Raw genomic sequence first — 14,573 nt, forward strand, 5'->3', positions numbered from 1 at the left:
CAAATTCTCCCTAATGAACACTCCTGTGTTTTTGAGTTGCTCCCTTAAACTGTAAGATATATTGGTTCATGCTTAAGAACCTGACATCTTGTTCTTCCCACCTTTCTCATAGCAAGTCCAGGATGCCCTGCAGTTGGTGACCATAGAGAAACTCAAATGAGGAGAATCCCGTTGAGGCTTGTGGAACCTCTCTTATAGCAAATAGGAGTAGTGGAAATAGCCAGTCCCACTGCTTAGGGTCATCACTGACAAAGCGCTTCAACATCCTCTTCAGGATCTTATTAAACCTCTCTAATAGACAATCAGTCTGTGAGTGCTACACTGAGGTCTTTGGGGACTTGACCTTCAAAAGGGAACATAATTCCCATATCAGCTGGGAAGCAAAGTTATTATCTTGGTCTGTTAATATTTTGCTGGGAAACCCTACGCATGAGAAAAGTTCAAGAGCTCTGGAAATAAAGCTGTCACTTTCAGGGAGCAAAGAGGAACAGCCTAAGGATACCTGCTTGCATAGTCAATAATCACTAGCATGTACTGATGCCTCGCTGCAGTCTTTTCTAGGATTCCCACCATGTCCACTCCTATCCTTTCAAATAGAGTATCACAGGGCCAGGGCCGGCTCCAGGGTTTTTGCCACCCCAAGCGGGGGAAAAAAAAAAAGCCGCAATCGTTATCGAGAGCAGCTCCACCGCGCCACTTTCCTCTTTGGTGGCAATTTGGCGGCAGGTCCTTCCCTCCGAGAGGGATGGAGGGACCTGCCCCCGAATTGCTGCTGAAGAGCCCGACGTGCCGCTCCTTCCCCTTGGCTGCCCCAAGCACCTGCTTGCTGAGCTGGTGCCTGGAGCCGGCCCTGCATAGGGCATGGCTTCTCTCCTCCTTATCCCTGCAGAAGCTGCAGGGATTCCAGTGGTTGTGCCTTCACTGTACCCTTTTATTTTAAGTTCCCTCCACCATTTCTACAACAAACCCTGTTCAGCAGTCTATTTAGAGCACGAACAGTACTTTTTGGCCCTCTCCCCAGGACCTGAGGTGAACAGAGATCTCCATCCCTTGAGGCCTCCATGTAACTGGGCTCAACTAGCCTGGTCCCCTCTCCCTCCTCCTTGGTACTTCCTTCCTGCCTCTTTATCAGCCTTGGACGATGGGCTAATTGACTTCTTACTCCATCCAACCAGCCAGCCTGATTGTCTGATTACTTCCATCAGCTTTCTCAAGGAGAACTAATTAACATTTGAGTGATCAGAGTGCAGGCTTACCTGTTCACACCCTGCATTTTGTCACAGGGAGTCTCAATCGAGGGCAGAAGGACCAAGGGTTCTGGCTAGTTGCCAATCTGGGCAGGAGGAACAGTGTTCTCTCACTTCATGGTGTACACATGGCAAGTAGAATCAGGCTAATATCTGAGCCAATGTCTTCTCTCTCCCCAGGTGTCCCACACATGGGATATCATGCACCAGCTGCCATAGAGCCCAGCAGGGCCGGCTTTAGGTCAATTCCACCAATTCCCCCGAATTGGGCCCCGTGCCTAAGAGGGCCCCGCACCCAGTGAGAATCCCTTCCCTGGCTAGAGGCACCTTTTTAATTTTTACTCACCTGGCGGCGCTTCGGGTCTCCAGCGGCACTTCGGCGGCGGGTCCTTCGCTTGCTCTGGGTCTTCGGCAGCACTTTGGCGGCGAGTCCTTCAGTGCCGCCAAAGACCCGGAGCGAGTGAAGGACCCGCCGCCGAAGTGCCGCCGAAGACTCAGAGCACTGCCCGGTGAATACAAGCCCCACTTATTTTTCTACAGATGTTTTTTGTTGTTGTTTTGGTTTGGTTTTTTTTTTTAGTCATCCCTGCTGGGGCCCCGTCGAAACTGTTCGAATTGGGCCCCGCACTTCCTAAAGCCGGTCCTGCAGTCCAGCAGTGCTGGCATGGTACCAGCAGCCAGGCCATCACCACCGCAGCTTGCTGATTCTTCTCAATTCGGTACAAGCACTCCTTCCTGAGTGCAAAGTGAGGGTACCATTTGCCTCCCTGAGACTCTGTTACTTCTCCATCTATGGGGGCCAGTTGCTCAGATACACGGCTTAACAAAGGGTCATTCTTCTCTTCTAGCACAAAATTCCCTCTCCACAGGAGGGCTTCCAGGTCCTGATAGTCTGCCTCTTCTTCCTCTGTGTGGCTCTGCGGAGGGTTGAATGGGATGTTCTTTCCCTGGAGTGGTTGGCTTTCTCAAGGCTTACCAAGCTCTCAGGAGTTGGTGTCACCAATTGGCCCCTGTTCTCATTTGCGGCCCGAGCCTGGATATTAATGACTCGCAAGGTAAGCCAACTTTTCTATATGGGCTCCCACTGTCAGTTGTAACCTCTGGCTTGGGTAGGTCTTGACATCACTATGGATATATTGAAGGTAGAATGTGGTCTTGGGAGTGGTGTCTCTTCACACCATAGAGGGCTGGACCACTATCTGGCTTCAGCCAGAGTCCAAGAGTCCTTGAACCAGGTTCCCTTGGACCATCACAAGTACCATCAACTTGGGGAGAGGGTCGTGCCCAGGTTTCTGACATCCAGTCCTGGATGTGCTCATATTCCATCAGTGGGCCTCCCTTTTTATGTGCCCTGTCTCCCCACAAGAATAGCGTGTTAATGGGCTGGGGTTGCTGGCCTCTTTCTTAGGTTGGGGGAAGCTTTTCTGTGGGCTGCTGGCCAGACCTTGGACTGTAGCCCCGCTTCAGTTGTCTGGGGTGCCTGGTGGTCCCAGTGATGGTGTTGCATTGATGCTCAGCCTCCTTGTCCCCATAGGGCTGCCTTGGCCCTGAGGAGTGCTGACCCCCTCGGAGAGACCGCTATTGATTTGGCTCACCCTCCCACCCCCCTGTCCCTTGCTCTGCTGATGTCCAGAGTTATTCTGCCTTTAATGACTCTTCAGCTTCTACAAAATCATCTATTAACCTGATTACTTCTCATAGCATTCCAGGGCAATGCCTTAGTACCAGCTCCCTGCCTCGGCCACTTGAGTTCTTTCAGTCATTGTGGTTGTTATGTGTCATTCCATATTCTTTATGAAAATATGCTTATAGTATGAATATGACATAACTGAGATGTACTTTATGCAAGATGGCTCATGTGAGATATCATTGGAAAGGTTTGATTTACTGAATGTGATTATCTAATCTGTATGCCTGTATCATTTCTGTATCTGAAGTTAGGATTATTGACTATGTATCTGTATTTCAACTATGCTACTTGGGGTGACACCCACTGCTAACACTTCAGGTACAAGAATGGAAAAGCCAGACAGGGCGGATGGCCCACCACCAAGGACAACGGACTGTGAAAAGCTTGGCCTTCCTGCGGACACTCCATACTACCACTGACTCATGAACGCTGTGATCCTACAGAGTCAGGTGGTCTTGTCACTTGATACTAAAACTTTACCTGAGACTTCTTGTAACTTTCCACTGTAAGGGGGGGGGGTTCACATTTGGGAAACAAAGGATTCCCATCTTATGTAAATCCTATTTAAGGGTGGGGAGGAAGGCAAACAGGACTCCTCCTCTCCATGGCCAGTCTGCCCAAGAAGAAAGACTGTAAAAGGGAAGGCAAGGGGGAGTCCAGACTAAGACAGGGCTCCACTCTGAAAAGGAATAGAACGGGAACTCTAAACCACAGAAACTTTGAAAACTGCCTGCAACAGTATCTAGGGTGAGGAATACTATTTGTAACCAATTTCTTTATTGAAACTAGCTTAGTTTGCATGTTTGATTTCATTTGCTTAGTAATCTGCTTTGTTCTGTTTGTTACCCCTTTTACTACTTAAAACCTGCCTGTTATAGTTGTGTTTATTATTGAACCCAGTTACTGGAATTTCTCTCCACATTGAGGGAGGGGGAGAATTTCTTAATATATCTTTGGATCAGCACTCCACGGGAGGTGGACATCTGAGCATGGGAGCAAATCCCTGAAGTTGAGTCTTCCCAGAACTGATCTGCAGCTGGGAGTGGCCATGCCTGTGTTTGTGATAGAGGAGGTTTTAAGAGCCTAGCTCAGCAAGACAGGTTAAAGGGGGCCCATGCTGGCAGAACAGGTAGAGTCAGTGGTATCTCAGCACATCAGGTGGCTTCCCAAGGGGTCCAACCCATCACAGTGGTAACATTCGGGGTCATCCCCGAATGGAGTATCTCTTGGCCCTAAGCACTGGCTCTGGGTCTCTTCCAAAATATCCAAATAATTCAAGTTAGCGGACTTTTCATTTGCTTGTAATCCCTTGCCTGCTCTGTGCCCAGATTACAGTAGGTAGCCTGTGCCTGACCGATCAGGTATGGGATCAGGATAAGAGCCCATTGTTCTTAGAGTGACTGGGCTGTCAGTGCTACCCTCTAAAATGTGACTAAAAAGGCTGTAGGGTCATCTTCTGATCCCATCTTGGTGAGCTTCACTGGTAAAGGCAGAGGGACCCTTAAGTGGAAGCATGACCCCACCTCATTCCTCCCTGCAGGCATAGGGCCAGTACTATCTGCTGTAGCATTTCCTTTTGGAACTCCTGCTGCTGAATCATCATGATCAGGGTACTTCTATACAAAGCGAGGCAGCCCACAGTAGCAAGTCTCAGTGCCCAGCCTAAAGAACATGGGGCTTGCACTATTGCACTAAAAGTAGCTGACAGTTGTTGTGGCTGGGGCTGGAGCTCAGGCTCTGAAGCCAGGCTTGAAGGCTTGCTGTGTAGACAGACCCATAGTGTCAAGTACTAGAACCCTGTCTAGAAATGAAGAACTATTTTGACAACTGTTGTTAGCCAGTCATCTTAGGGAGATGAGGGAGATGAAACTCAAGGCAAGGACACAGAAAGCTGTCTTGGGAGATCCATAGGAACAGCTAAATTCAGGAGGAAGATTAGCACTTATGGATTTATGTTTTGTTGCTAAGAATAAAGGGAAACCCCCTGAAAAAGGATAAGGTTTGGATGCTGACCCTGAATGTGCATGTGCTGTGTTGAGAGCCAATTAAATATTGTTTGTTAATGGGATAAAAGCAAGATGTCAAGAGAACACTGAGATTGTATAGTTATGCACTCAAAGAAATGACCAAGTTAGGGTTACACAAAAATATAAACTCTGCCCCTCATGCCTAGTTTACAATAAAGCCTTTAGTTATAAGATCTTTGGCTATTTACTGTTTAAGGGCTCAATTCTGTACCAGTGAAATCAAGTGGAGTTCTTCCACAAACTTAAATGGGCGTAGGACGGAGTCTTACCTCTTGGGCCTCCCTAGCCCTTTTTCTGTTGGCTTCAGCAAGCCTCATTCCTGCAAAGACTTGCATATATACTTAACTTTAAGCATTTGAATAGTCTTGTTGAGTTTGTTGGGACTACTTGTATGCTAAAAAGGATGTGTTTAAGTGTTTGCAAGACTGGACCCTAGGCCTGGGTTTCCATTTCCTGAAACATATGTGTTTGGCATGAATAACAGCTTAATCCTTGCTATTTAACCATAGTGGATAAGTGTGTGTAGGCGTGGGCATGGGGATGGGTGGGGGAAAGAGTTCCTTACAGTTCTTGTTTTGGGGTATTCATGTTTTCTATGACTATGGTATTGTTGGCTCTGCATTTATGTGATTGTCTTTTAATTTTGTAACAAAATGTAAATGGAATTAAAACCAAGCAAAACAGTTTCTATTACATATTCATTGTAATACTCAGACACTCAGTTACCATGTATCTAAGAAATCACTGTAGTAAAATAAATCAGAATGATAGAAAATTTCAATATCAAATTTATCCTTGAATAATTTGCTTTCTAGGAAACAGACAATATAATTACTAACAAAGAACTCAGTCCAAAACCAACTGAAATCAATAGAAACATTTAGACTATATTTACTGAATGATTTGGACATAAAGTCCTTTCAAAATAAACCACTATTGGGTACAGGTATGTATACATTATCTAGATTTAGGTTCCCAGTGTAAGTATTTAATATTAAATGATATATTTGTATGGTTTAATAGGTAGCAACTTCTGTAAGCCTACTTACTTATTTCTGTGTTTAAATTAGACACAACATGAACATTAAATATGTAAAAGATTTCACTGAGTGGGAGCATGACTTGGCCTCAAAATGCCACTTGTTAGTACTATTAGATCTTTTGGCAAATATAACTTTTAAATTAATCGTGCTTTATCAGTTTTCTTGAAGGAAAAAAAATATAAATAAACCAATTAAATGTTATGACAGATGCATTACTGATACCTTTTCACTCTTCTTCCTGATTACTCAGTCTACATTACAGCAATTGCACATACCTTGAGCTTTTTGACATTGGTGCAGGGATCATTGGAGAAACTCTCAGTATCTGAAATTTCAATGTCTTCACCATACAGAACACTGGTCAGATCATTCCTCACCTGTCACAGAATGAGAAAAAGGTAAAACGAATAAAGGAACCCACAAAGGAGGGAGCAGACGGACTCTCTTGGATCACCATAAGAAGATTCAAACACATAAAGGGTGATATGTATACCAATTTTCTTTTTTCCCTCTAGAATGAGACTGTCGCAGTTCAGGGCAACTGCACCTGTATTTCCCTCCTCATAGTCCAGCAAGGGCACCCACTCTCAGGCCTCCAGCTGCCCTGCCATCACCTGTATTGGCAGACACGTGAGCCTCTTTCCCTCTTAAATGGGGCTTTTCCATACTGCACACTTCCCTGCCTACTCTGTGAATTCCCCAGCAAGACAAACTTTCTAAACAGGACTGCTTTGTCTTCTCCTCAAAGACTATAAACCGTGTCATTGCCACAATTAAGGTACCACACAGCTCTTTCTAAGCAAGCACATTTATTCTTAAGGTGAAAGCACTGCAGAGAAAACATATCGGAAACAATAAAAGAACCTATACGGATGCTAAAAAGTTAATGGAGATCACCTCAACCCCACCAAGGACTCTGGCAGAAGATCGGTCCTTCAAACCCCACCAAGAAGTTTTTCTGTGATCACAAATTCATGAGAGCTCTCATTCAGAACAAGCACCCCCATGAATTTGTGAGCCACTGCTTTATCCAGTTTGGGCCCTGGATCTTTTCCTCTTATAACAGGTGATCAGACTGATTATTAACAGCAGTGAAATTTGACAAGAATTCATAGGGCTACATTCTCTCCTGCAGCCAAAGATTCACTTGATGCCAGAGAGTGGTGGGTGGAAGTAACATCAGGGAACCAGTTATGGCTCCTTGACTCTAAGAGTTTGTCTACACTAGCCTCAACCACAACATGAGTTAAAGCACCCTAATTTATGCTACTGGAGGACTGGCCTAGCATACTGGAGTTCTGCAAGGCAAGAAAGGGGCTGGATGCCCTGCAGTATGCCTCCTATGCCAGGAAAGAAGATGATGTGGTTAGCACAGGAGCTGGGTCCACCAGCTTTACACCGACCAGCTCAGAGTTCTCTGATCAGGAGAACTCTCAGCTGTCCAGTTATGGGGGAGGGATAGCTCAGTGGTTTGAGCACTGGCCTGTGTTAGAATAGCTAGCATGTAAATACCATTAGAAGGAAGGAAAGAATTTGCTACAAGTTTGCAATTTAGAAGTGTAAGAAAACCAGCTCATTATTTATTAGCTGAATCAACAGATAATGTCAATTACAATAAGCAGGAGGAACCAAAAGCCATCAGTCACCTGTCACAGAATGAGAAAAAGGTAAAACGAATAAAGGAACCCACAAAGGAGGGAGCAGACGGACTCTCTTGGATCACCATAAGAAGATTCAAACACATAAAGGGTGATATGTATACCAATTTTCTTTTTTCCCTCTAGAATGAGACTGTCGCAGTTCAGGGCAACTGCACCTGTATTTCCCTCCTGGTGGGGGGCTATTTAGGTACTTGAGGACTTGGACTTAGTTAGGGCTCGCTCCTCTGTTGAGCAGGGGGTTGAACTGGATGACCTCCTCGGGTTTCTTCCAACTCTGATATTCTATGATTCTAGAGCAAAAGAAATCTCATTAACCTACACAACCACCAGTAACTAATGTAGTCAAACAGAACCAGCTGAACTAGTATTAGTTGAGTTCTTGAATCTGGAAACAACCAAAAAGAGAGCCATAATACTGTCATAGTGGGTTACTTTGCTAGGCTTGTCCAAGCCTATCTTACCAGTACCCAGTCAAGCAAGACTGTGGCAGACAAGATCTTTGGTGACTTTATTTAAGCATTCACATCTTTGGCAGTGTATTTAGTTATATATCTTTTCATATCAAGTGACATGCTGGTCAAAGCACTTACCTGCACATTACAGTTTTCCAGATAATATGTAACTCTGGAGTTCAAGTTAGCTAATTTTGCAACCCACCAGTCTGCTGTGGTATTGAATCTTGAAGAGGTATAAAGATTGGTTTACAGGTTATTACTATAAACCTTCAGAGGTAGTCAGAAAATATGTTGGTTTCAGACTGTTTCATAGCTAGAAACCCCAGCTTCTGTGAGTGAAGGTGATAATTCTTCTTGGCTGTAATGTTCTTGACACATAACCAATGACTCATAGTTTATTTTCTTGATATTGGTATAGGACTGCATCTACTCCCTTACTGAAAGCATCCACAGGGGTCAAAGGGTAAGGTAAAATCAGGATATGCTGTTATTGATAGCTGTACCTGGCAGTCAATCAGTTGGCTTAAAACATTTAATGTTGCTCAGTTCATTTAGCCAGCTAATTGGAGGGTATTTGTCCAGACACCTTTCCTTTTCCTTTGTGTCTTCTGCTGCTTATGTGTCCACTTTTCAGGTGCTTTTTGTCAGATCCCAATGGAACAGACAAAAAGTCATACACTGGGTTTGTTCGAGAAATGTCTTGAATATACCTTTGATAGGAGGTACAAAACCACAGATGCTTAGGAAGTTCCCCTATTGTAGGGTATGTACAACTACTCTGTCCACTGAATCCATCTTATAACTTTCAGTGTACACCACCATTCCCATATAATGTATCTTACTCTTAAAGAGGAGATTAGATTTAGATGCCTTCAGCTTAATTCCACGTTTTTGTAACCATTGTGCTCCTTACATTTTTCCTATGTTTTTCAAATGTGCCACTGCACACAAGGATATTCTTCAGATATGAAATACGTGCCTCACCCCTACTCTTAGCAAGGTACTCTTTCCTACACCTCTGGAAGTCAGCAGATAGTTTTGTTAAGTCAACTGGAATGCTACCAAGTCATACAGACCTTAAGGTCTTATGAAGGACTGTGAGGTAATAACTTTGTTTAACCATGTGATGGGGTGTTTGTCTCAGGGAAGGGGTTAAAATCAGCTGAGGGAGGCAGTGCATGGAGCAGCCAGTCAGAGAAAGACTGCAAAGAGCAGCCAATCAGGGCCCTATGGTCTCACATAAAAGGCAGCTGCAGGGCAGAGCAGGGTCAGTTGCTGTAGGAAGCCCAAGGAGAGAGGACTGTGTTCCTAGCAGGCTGCAGGAAGGTATCACCTTGGCCAGAGTGGTTGCTGGCAGGGACCAAGGAAGTAAGAGGGAGCTCCTGGCTGGTTGCTGGGATGTGCTGTCTGGAGGCCCCGAGAGGTGGACGAAGAATGTGCTGAGGCCACAGGGAAGTGGTACAGGGAATTGAAGTAGCTCTGGTGGAGACTAAGGAGAAGCAGTAGGAGACTGCTATCAACAGGGTCCCTGGGCTGCGACCCAGAGTAGCAGGCAGGCCTGGGTTCCCCCCACTCATCACTGGTGAAGTGGTTGGTCTATAGAACTGGGAAATACTCAGTGCCCAGAAGGGGGAAAACACAGATGGTGACATGGCCAGAGGGCAGAGTCATGAAGAGGAGACGGTGGTTCCTGGACTGAGGTAAGTCTGCGAGAAGACAATGAGAGAGGCATCATCAAGAAAGTGTGCACGGGCTGAAAGACCTAATCCCAGAGACAGACAGCAGGCGGTGCTGCTCACTTTTGTGAATAGACTCCATCACAAGCTCTGAAATATTATTGATATGTATCCCCTTGATCTAAGAGAGAAACAGGATTTACCTCCAAGCTCCTTTAGAACATTTTGGATTCAAGGATGGGGTTGTGTGCAACATATGTTCTTCTGCTCAACTCTGTAATCTATGCAAAGTCTTAAATTATCTTCTCTTTTCTGTACACATACCAATGGTGGGGAATAGGATGAATTTGAATTTTCTTTTAGCAGTTTTTTCAGCTATTCCTTTATCTTGTTACATAGTGAATGTGGCACCCAGATAAAAGTCTTCTGAATGGTTTGCTGGCTGTATAACTTGACATGCATCTCTAGATCAGGGATCTGTTCCTTGTTTCCATCACCTCTGGAAAAAACTTTGGATTTTTTCAGCATTTGTTGAGCAACTTGCTTCTGTGCCTCTGTAAGCTGGTCGTGTCGGGGCTTATCCCTCTCAGGCGCGGCGGGGAGCCAGGGCGCCTCCCAGCACGCCGCAGTCCGGGTAGGCTTAGCCCCTCTGCAGGTGCTGAGGGGGGTACAGGGTCTGCAAACAAGGCCCTCTAGCCGGGGTCGGGGCTCTCAACATAAATAAGTCCCAGCCCTTGGCCAGGGCGGGGCAGTAAGAGTTCTAGTTAGCCCTGATCCAAAGGGCCAGGGCTAACTAGAACTCTTACTGCCCCGCCCTGCAGTGGCAAAGTCAACGGGGCCCAGCCCTTGGTTCGGGCGGGGCACCAAGCACAAGTCTAGTTAGCTCTGGCCCTCTGGATTAGGGCCGAGCAGTGGCAAAGTCAACGGGGCCCAGCCCTTGGTTCGGGCGGGGCACCAAGCACAAGTCTAGGTAGCTCTGGCCCTCTGGATCAGGGCAGAGCAGTGGCAAAGTCAAAGGGGCCCAGCCCTTGGTTCGGACAGGGCACCAAACACAAGTCTAGTTAGCTCTGGCCCTCTGGATCAGGGCAGAGCAGTGGCAAAGTCAAAGAGGCCCAGCTCTTGGGTGCGGGCGGGGCACCAAACACAAGTCTAGTTAGCTCTGGCCCTCTGGATCAGGGCAGAGCAGTGGCAATAGGCGGGACAAGGGGGAGTCTGCCACCCGGTTACAGGTGGCAGGGGGAACGCAGCCCCTCCCACTCCACTGTGTTCCAGCCCGGGGCCCTAGCAGCGGTCAAGACCCGCTGCGGTCAGTGGGGATCCTGGCCGCAACACACTGACATGGGTTCGGGCTCTTCAGGAGCCAAACCAGGGTCGGCTACCCCCGGGCCACTTCCAACCTCCCCCTCTCTGGGTACCTGGTCCTTGCCAGCGTCGTCTGGGGGGTCCCAGACCATGGGCTCCTCCGGGTACCGGTCGTGGGGAAGCTCAGGCCACTCCTCGGGGTATCGGGCACACGGCAGGTCAGGCCAACGTTCCTCCGGGTACCGGGTCTGAGGCAAGTCCAGCCAGTGCTCCTCTGGATAGTGGGTGCAGGGCAGGTCCGGCCAGCGCTCCTCTGGGTAGTGGGCGCGGGGCAGGTCCGGCCAGCGCTCCTCTGGGTAGTGGGCGCGGGGCAGGTCCGGCCAGCGCTCCTCTGGATAGTGGGCGTGGGGCAGGTTGGGCCCGGCGGGAGCCCGGGCACCAGCGTCTGTCCTCTCCGGCAGCCTGTGCCCAACTGAGCGCTGGGGCCGGGCTTTTATACTTTCTGTCCCGCCCCTTGACTTCCGGGGGGCGGGGACAGGCAGTGCTGGCTCCGCCCACTGACGCACCTGCTCTGGCTCGTCCCTCTCAGGCGCGGCGGGAGCCAGGGCGCCTCCTTACAGCCTCCAATAACTGACTCAGATTAACTGCTAGTTCAAACAAATCTTGATCAGCCTTGTGCTGAGAGGCTGTTCTTTCTTTGTTGGCTTAGTCCATGAACTTTGGTACTAGCATCTCTTTCTTGTAACACTGATTCCACCTACAAAGGTCTTATCTGCTGAACATCCAATACAATTTCAGATCTGGTCTGCTGTAGGATTTCCTGCACCACTCATCCCTTCAAAATAATATGTTTTGATGGATGACTGACAAGGATATTTATACAGCAAGATAGTCCTCTGGGTATTTTGACTAATGTCTCTTTGATATCCAAGTTCTTAAGCCCTGAGGAGCAGCATCTTGGCTCAAGCACTGCTGTTAAACTTTCAGTATCAAGACCTGCATAGGCCCAAGCTATTACATTAGTGGTTTTCCCTTTGGGGATAACTGCATCCCTTTTTCATACTTCAAATATGCACAAATTATCTGAATAGTTATTTCTGATGAAGTTCAAAAGAACTTTCACTTTTGTCATTCCAACATGAGGAAATGTTCATTCCACGTTGTTATGGGGACTAGGTACTGGTTCCTTGCTGGATTAATTGTGTCGGTGTTTGACTGTCTCTTCAGCAACACTGTAGCCTATTATCTAAATTTCTAATTCATGTGGATTGATCAATATAGGAAGAATATGAAGACATTATCTCTTCAGTTAACTGAAACAGGACTTCAATTCATCTTCTATAATGAATTTGAGTCCTGTTAGCAACTTTAAGTTCAAGACAAACTTCTATTTTCAATAACCAAAGCTTTTAATAAGCTTTTAAAATGTCTCAGAGAGATTATCCGCCAATCATTGACTTGAGACCATCACACCTGCAGTCATATGTCCCATAAAGTTTGAGGTTTTCTTTTAACAAAATACCACCATGTATATTTCTTTCCAACTAAGAAAGCTATTCTGGCATGCTGCTTGGGTGGCAGATGGCAAATACATGTTGGTCCTATTGAATAAAACACAGTGTTCTCATTTTTGTGACATTTCTGCATGATATGGAGGTTCTGTATAGTCTCAATCCAGATATGCAACAATTGCATGATTTGTTCTTGGAGGGGAATGCTGTCTTTGCAACCTGTGAAGTGCCACTGGTCATACTTGGTCCCCTCTGCCATTTCTCGCTTGGCTGGCTTTTGGCAGGCTCATCAGTTTTCCCCTTGAACTATCTCATGAGGATCAGTCCTGGGCCTCTTGCTGTGATTACTGCTTTCATGCCCTCTGCCTTTTCACTGCACCTCTTTCTAATCCTACTTTCAATTTGATGAGCCAAACAGCTAAAATTTAACCTGTTCTTCTTCTGGGCCTCCTTGCTGTAGTTTCTCTGTTTTCAGCCTGCAGCCCAGTTTCTCTGCAGATTACACTTTTTTATTTTATTTTATTTTCTAGCCCTGCCTGCTTTACACTCTCTCTCTCTTTCAGATTGAGACTTTTCCTGCCCTCACAGCCCTTCTTGGAGCTTTGGCTGCTCTCTCTCTCCCTGGAATGCCTGGTCTGGGAGTTGCTGCAGTTCCTGAGGGTGAGGAAGACAAGCCCTCATATTTCACTGCACAGGAATCTCACTTCATCCTGCTGTTTCCTTGGCTTTAAAGCAGATTGTTTTTCTCTTGTTGCTCCTGTGAAGATGTCCTCCCTTTTTCTATTTCAAGGGAATCTGTGCAGGGCTGGCTCCAGCTTTTTCGCTGACCCAAGGGGCAAAGAAAAAAAAAAGCTGCAATCAGCTGCACTTCGGCGGCTGCTCTACCATGCCGCTTCGTTCTTTGGTGGCAATTCAGCGGCTGGTCCTTCCCTCCGAGAGGGACTGAGGGACCCGCTGCCGAATTGCCGCCGAAGACCCAGATGTGCCGCCCCCTTACATGGGCCACCCCAAGCACCAGCTTGCTGCGCTGGTGCCTGAAGCCAGCTCTGAATCTGTGTCTCCTTACTGAAACTGCTCTTCTTTTGGCTTGCAGGCCAGTTCTCTACAAAGCTACCTTCTTAATTATGGGGCAGTGATAGATGGACCATAGTTAAGATTGCAATATAGTGTCTGTTTTTAAAGCTGAATTTTGCATCTTCTCAAAAGCCCACCGGTAGTCAGATCAACTTGAGAATTGGTATGCTAGTTCAGAGACTGGGGTGCACATTTGAGTTCATTTGGTCAAGAGGTTTATGAGATACAGTCCCACTCCTTCAAATGATCTGTTTTTAAGATCTCCATATCCTTATGCTTGTGCAGAAATAATGACTATCTGAATGTTTCCACTGCAATGTAGTGCCCAGCAACAAAAACAGACTCCAAAACCTCACTGGTATAAAATGTTCAACTGTATTTGTTGTTCTTGTATTTACCAGTACGGCTGAGAGGTTCCCCATAGGAGGGAGGGGCAGATGTGGGGTAAATATCCTTTGCAGCAGATGGTACAGTGAATAGGAACATGAGTTCAAATGTCTTCTTCCACTGACTGCTGTTAGTATTTCTGTATACCTCACAACCATCATTATTAAGTCCCCATATTTTTATCCTAGGGGGAGGCAATTGTCATTCCCCCAATTTGCAGATAAGATAATTGAAAGGTTGCACAAGGCACAGCTAATATAAAAACCCACAGCACAGAACTGTCTTTTTGTTCTGCTTGTCCAGTGCCTAGCACAATGGGATTCTGGTGCATGACTCAGGCTCCTAGGTGTTACAATAACATAAAAAAACTGCCTTTTGAAATCTTTGCCAAATCTGTGTGCTTGGCTAACCTCCACAGGAAAGCTGCCACTACAGCCATACATTTTGTGAACACCCAAGGAGGTGAAAATAGGCTGAATGGGAGTACCATGAATTGGTAG

General features: G+C 46.5%; 1 protein-coding gene across 1 annotated transcript in view; it reads right to left on the reverse strand.

Moving 5' to 3' along the window:
- Nucleotides 1–14,573, reverse strand: part of GABBR2 (gamma-aminobutyric acid type B receptor subunit 2) — a 930,408-nt gene that overhangs the window by 514,787 nt on the left and 401,048 nt on the right. The window contains exon 4 of the mRNA XM_030551629.1: nucleotides 6,283–6,384. Within this exon, the coding sequence (XP_030407489.1) occupies nucleotides 6,283–6,384 (102 nt within the window). The remainder of the gene's footprint in view (nucleotides 1–6,282; nucleotides 6,385–14,573) is intronic.

This window comes from Gopherus evgoodei, chromosome 2 (assembly GCF_007399415.2).
Source record: "Gopherus evgoodei ecotype Sinaloan lineage chromosome 2, rGopEvg1_v1.p, whole genome shotgun sequence".
NCBI lineage: Eukaryota > Metazoa > Chordata > Testudines > Testudinidae > Gopherus > Gopherus evgoodei.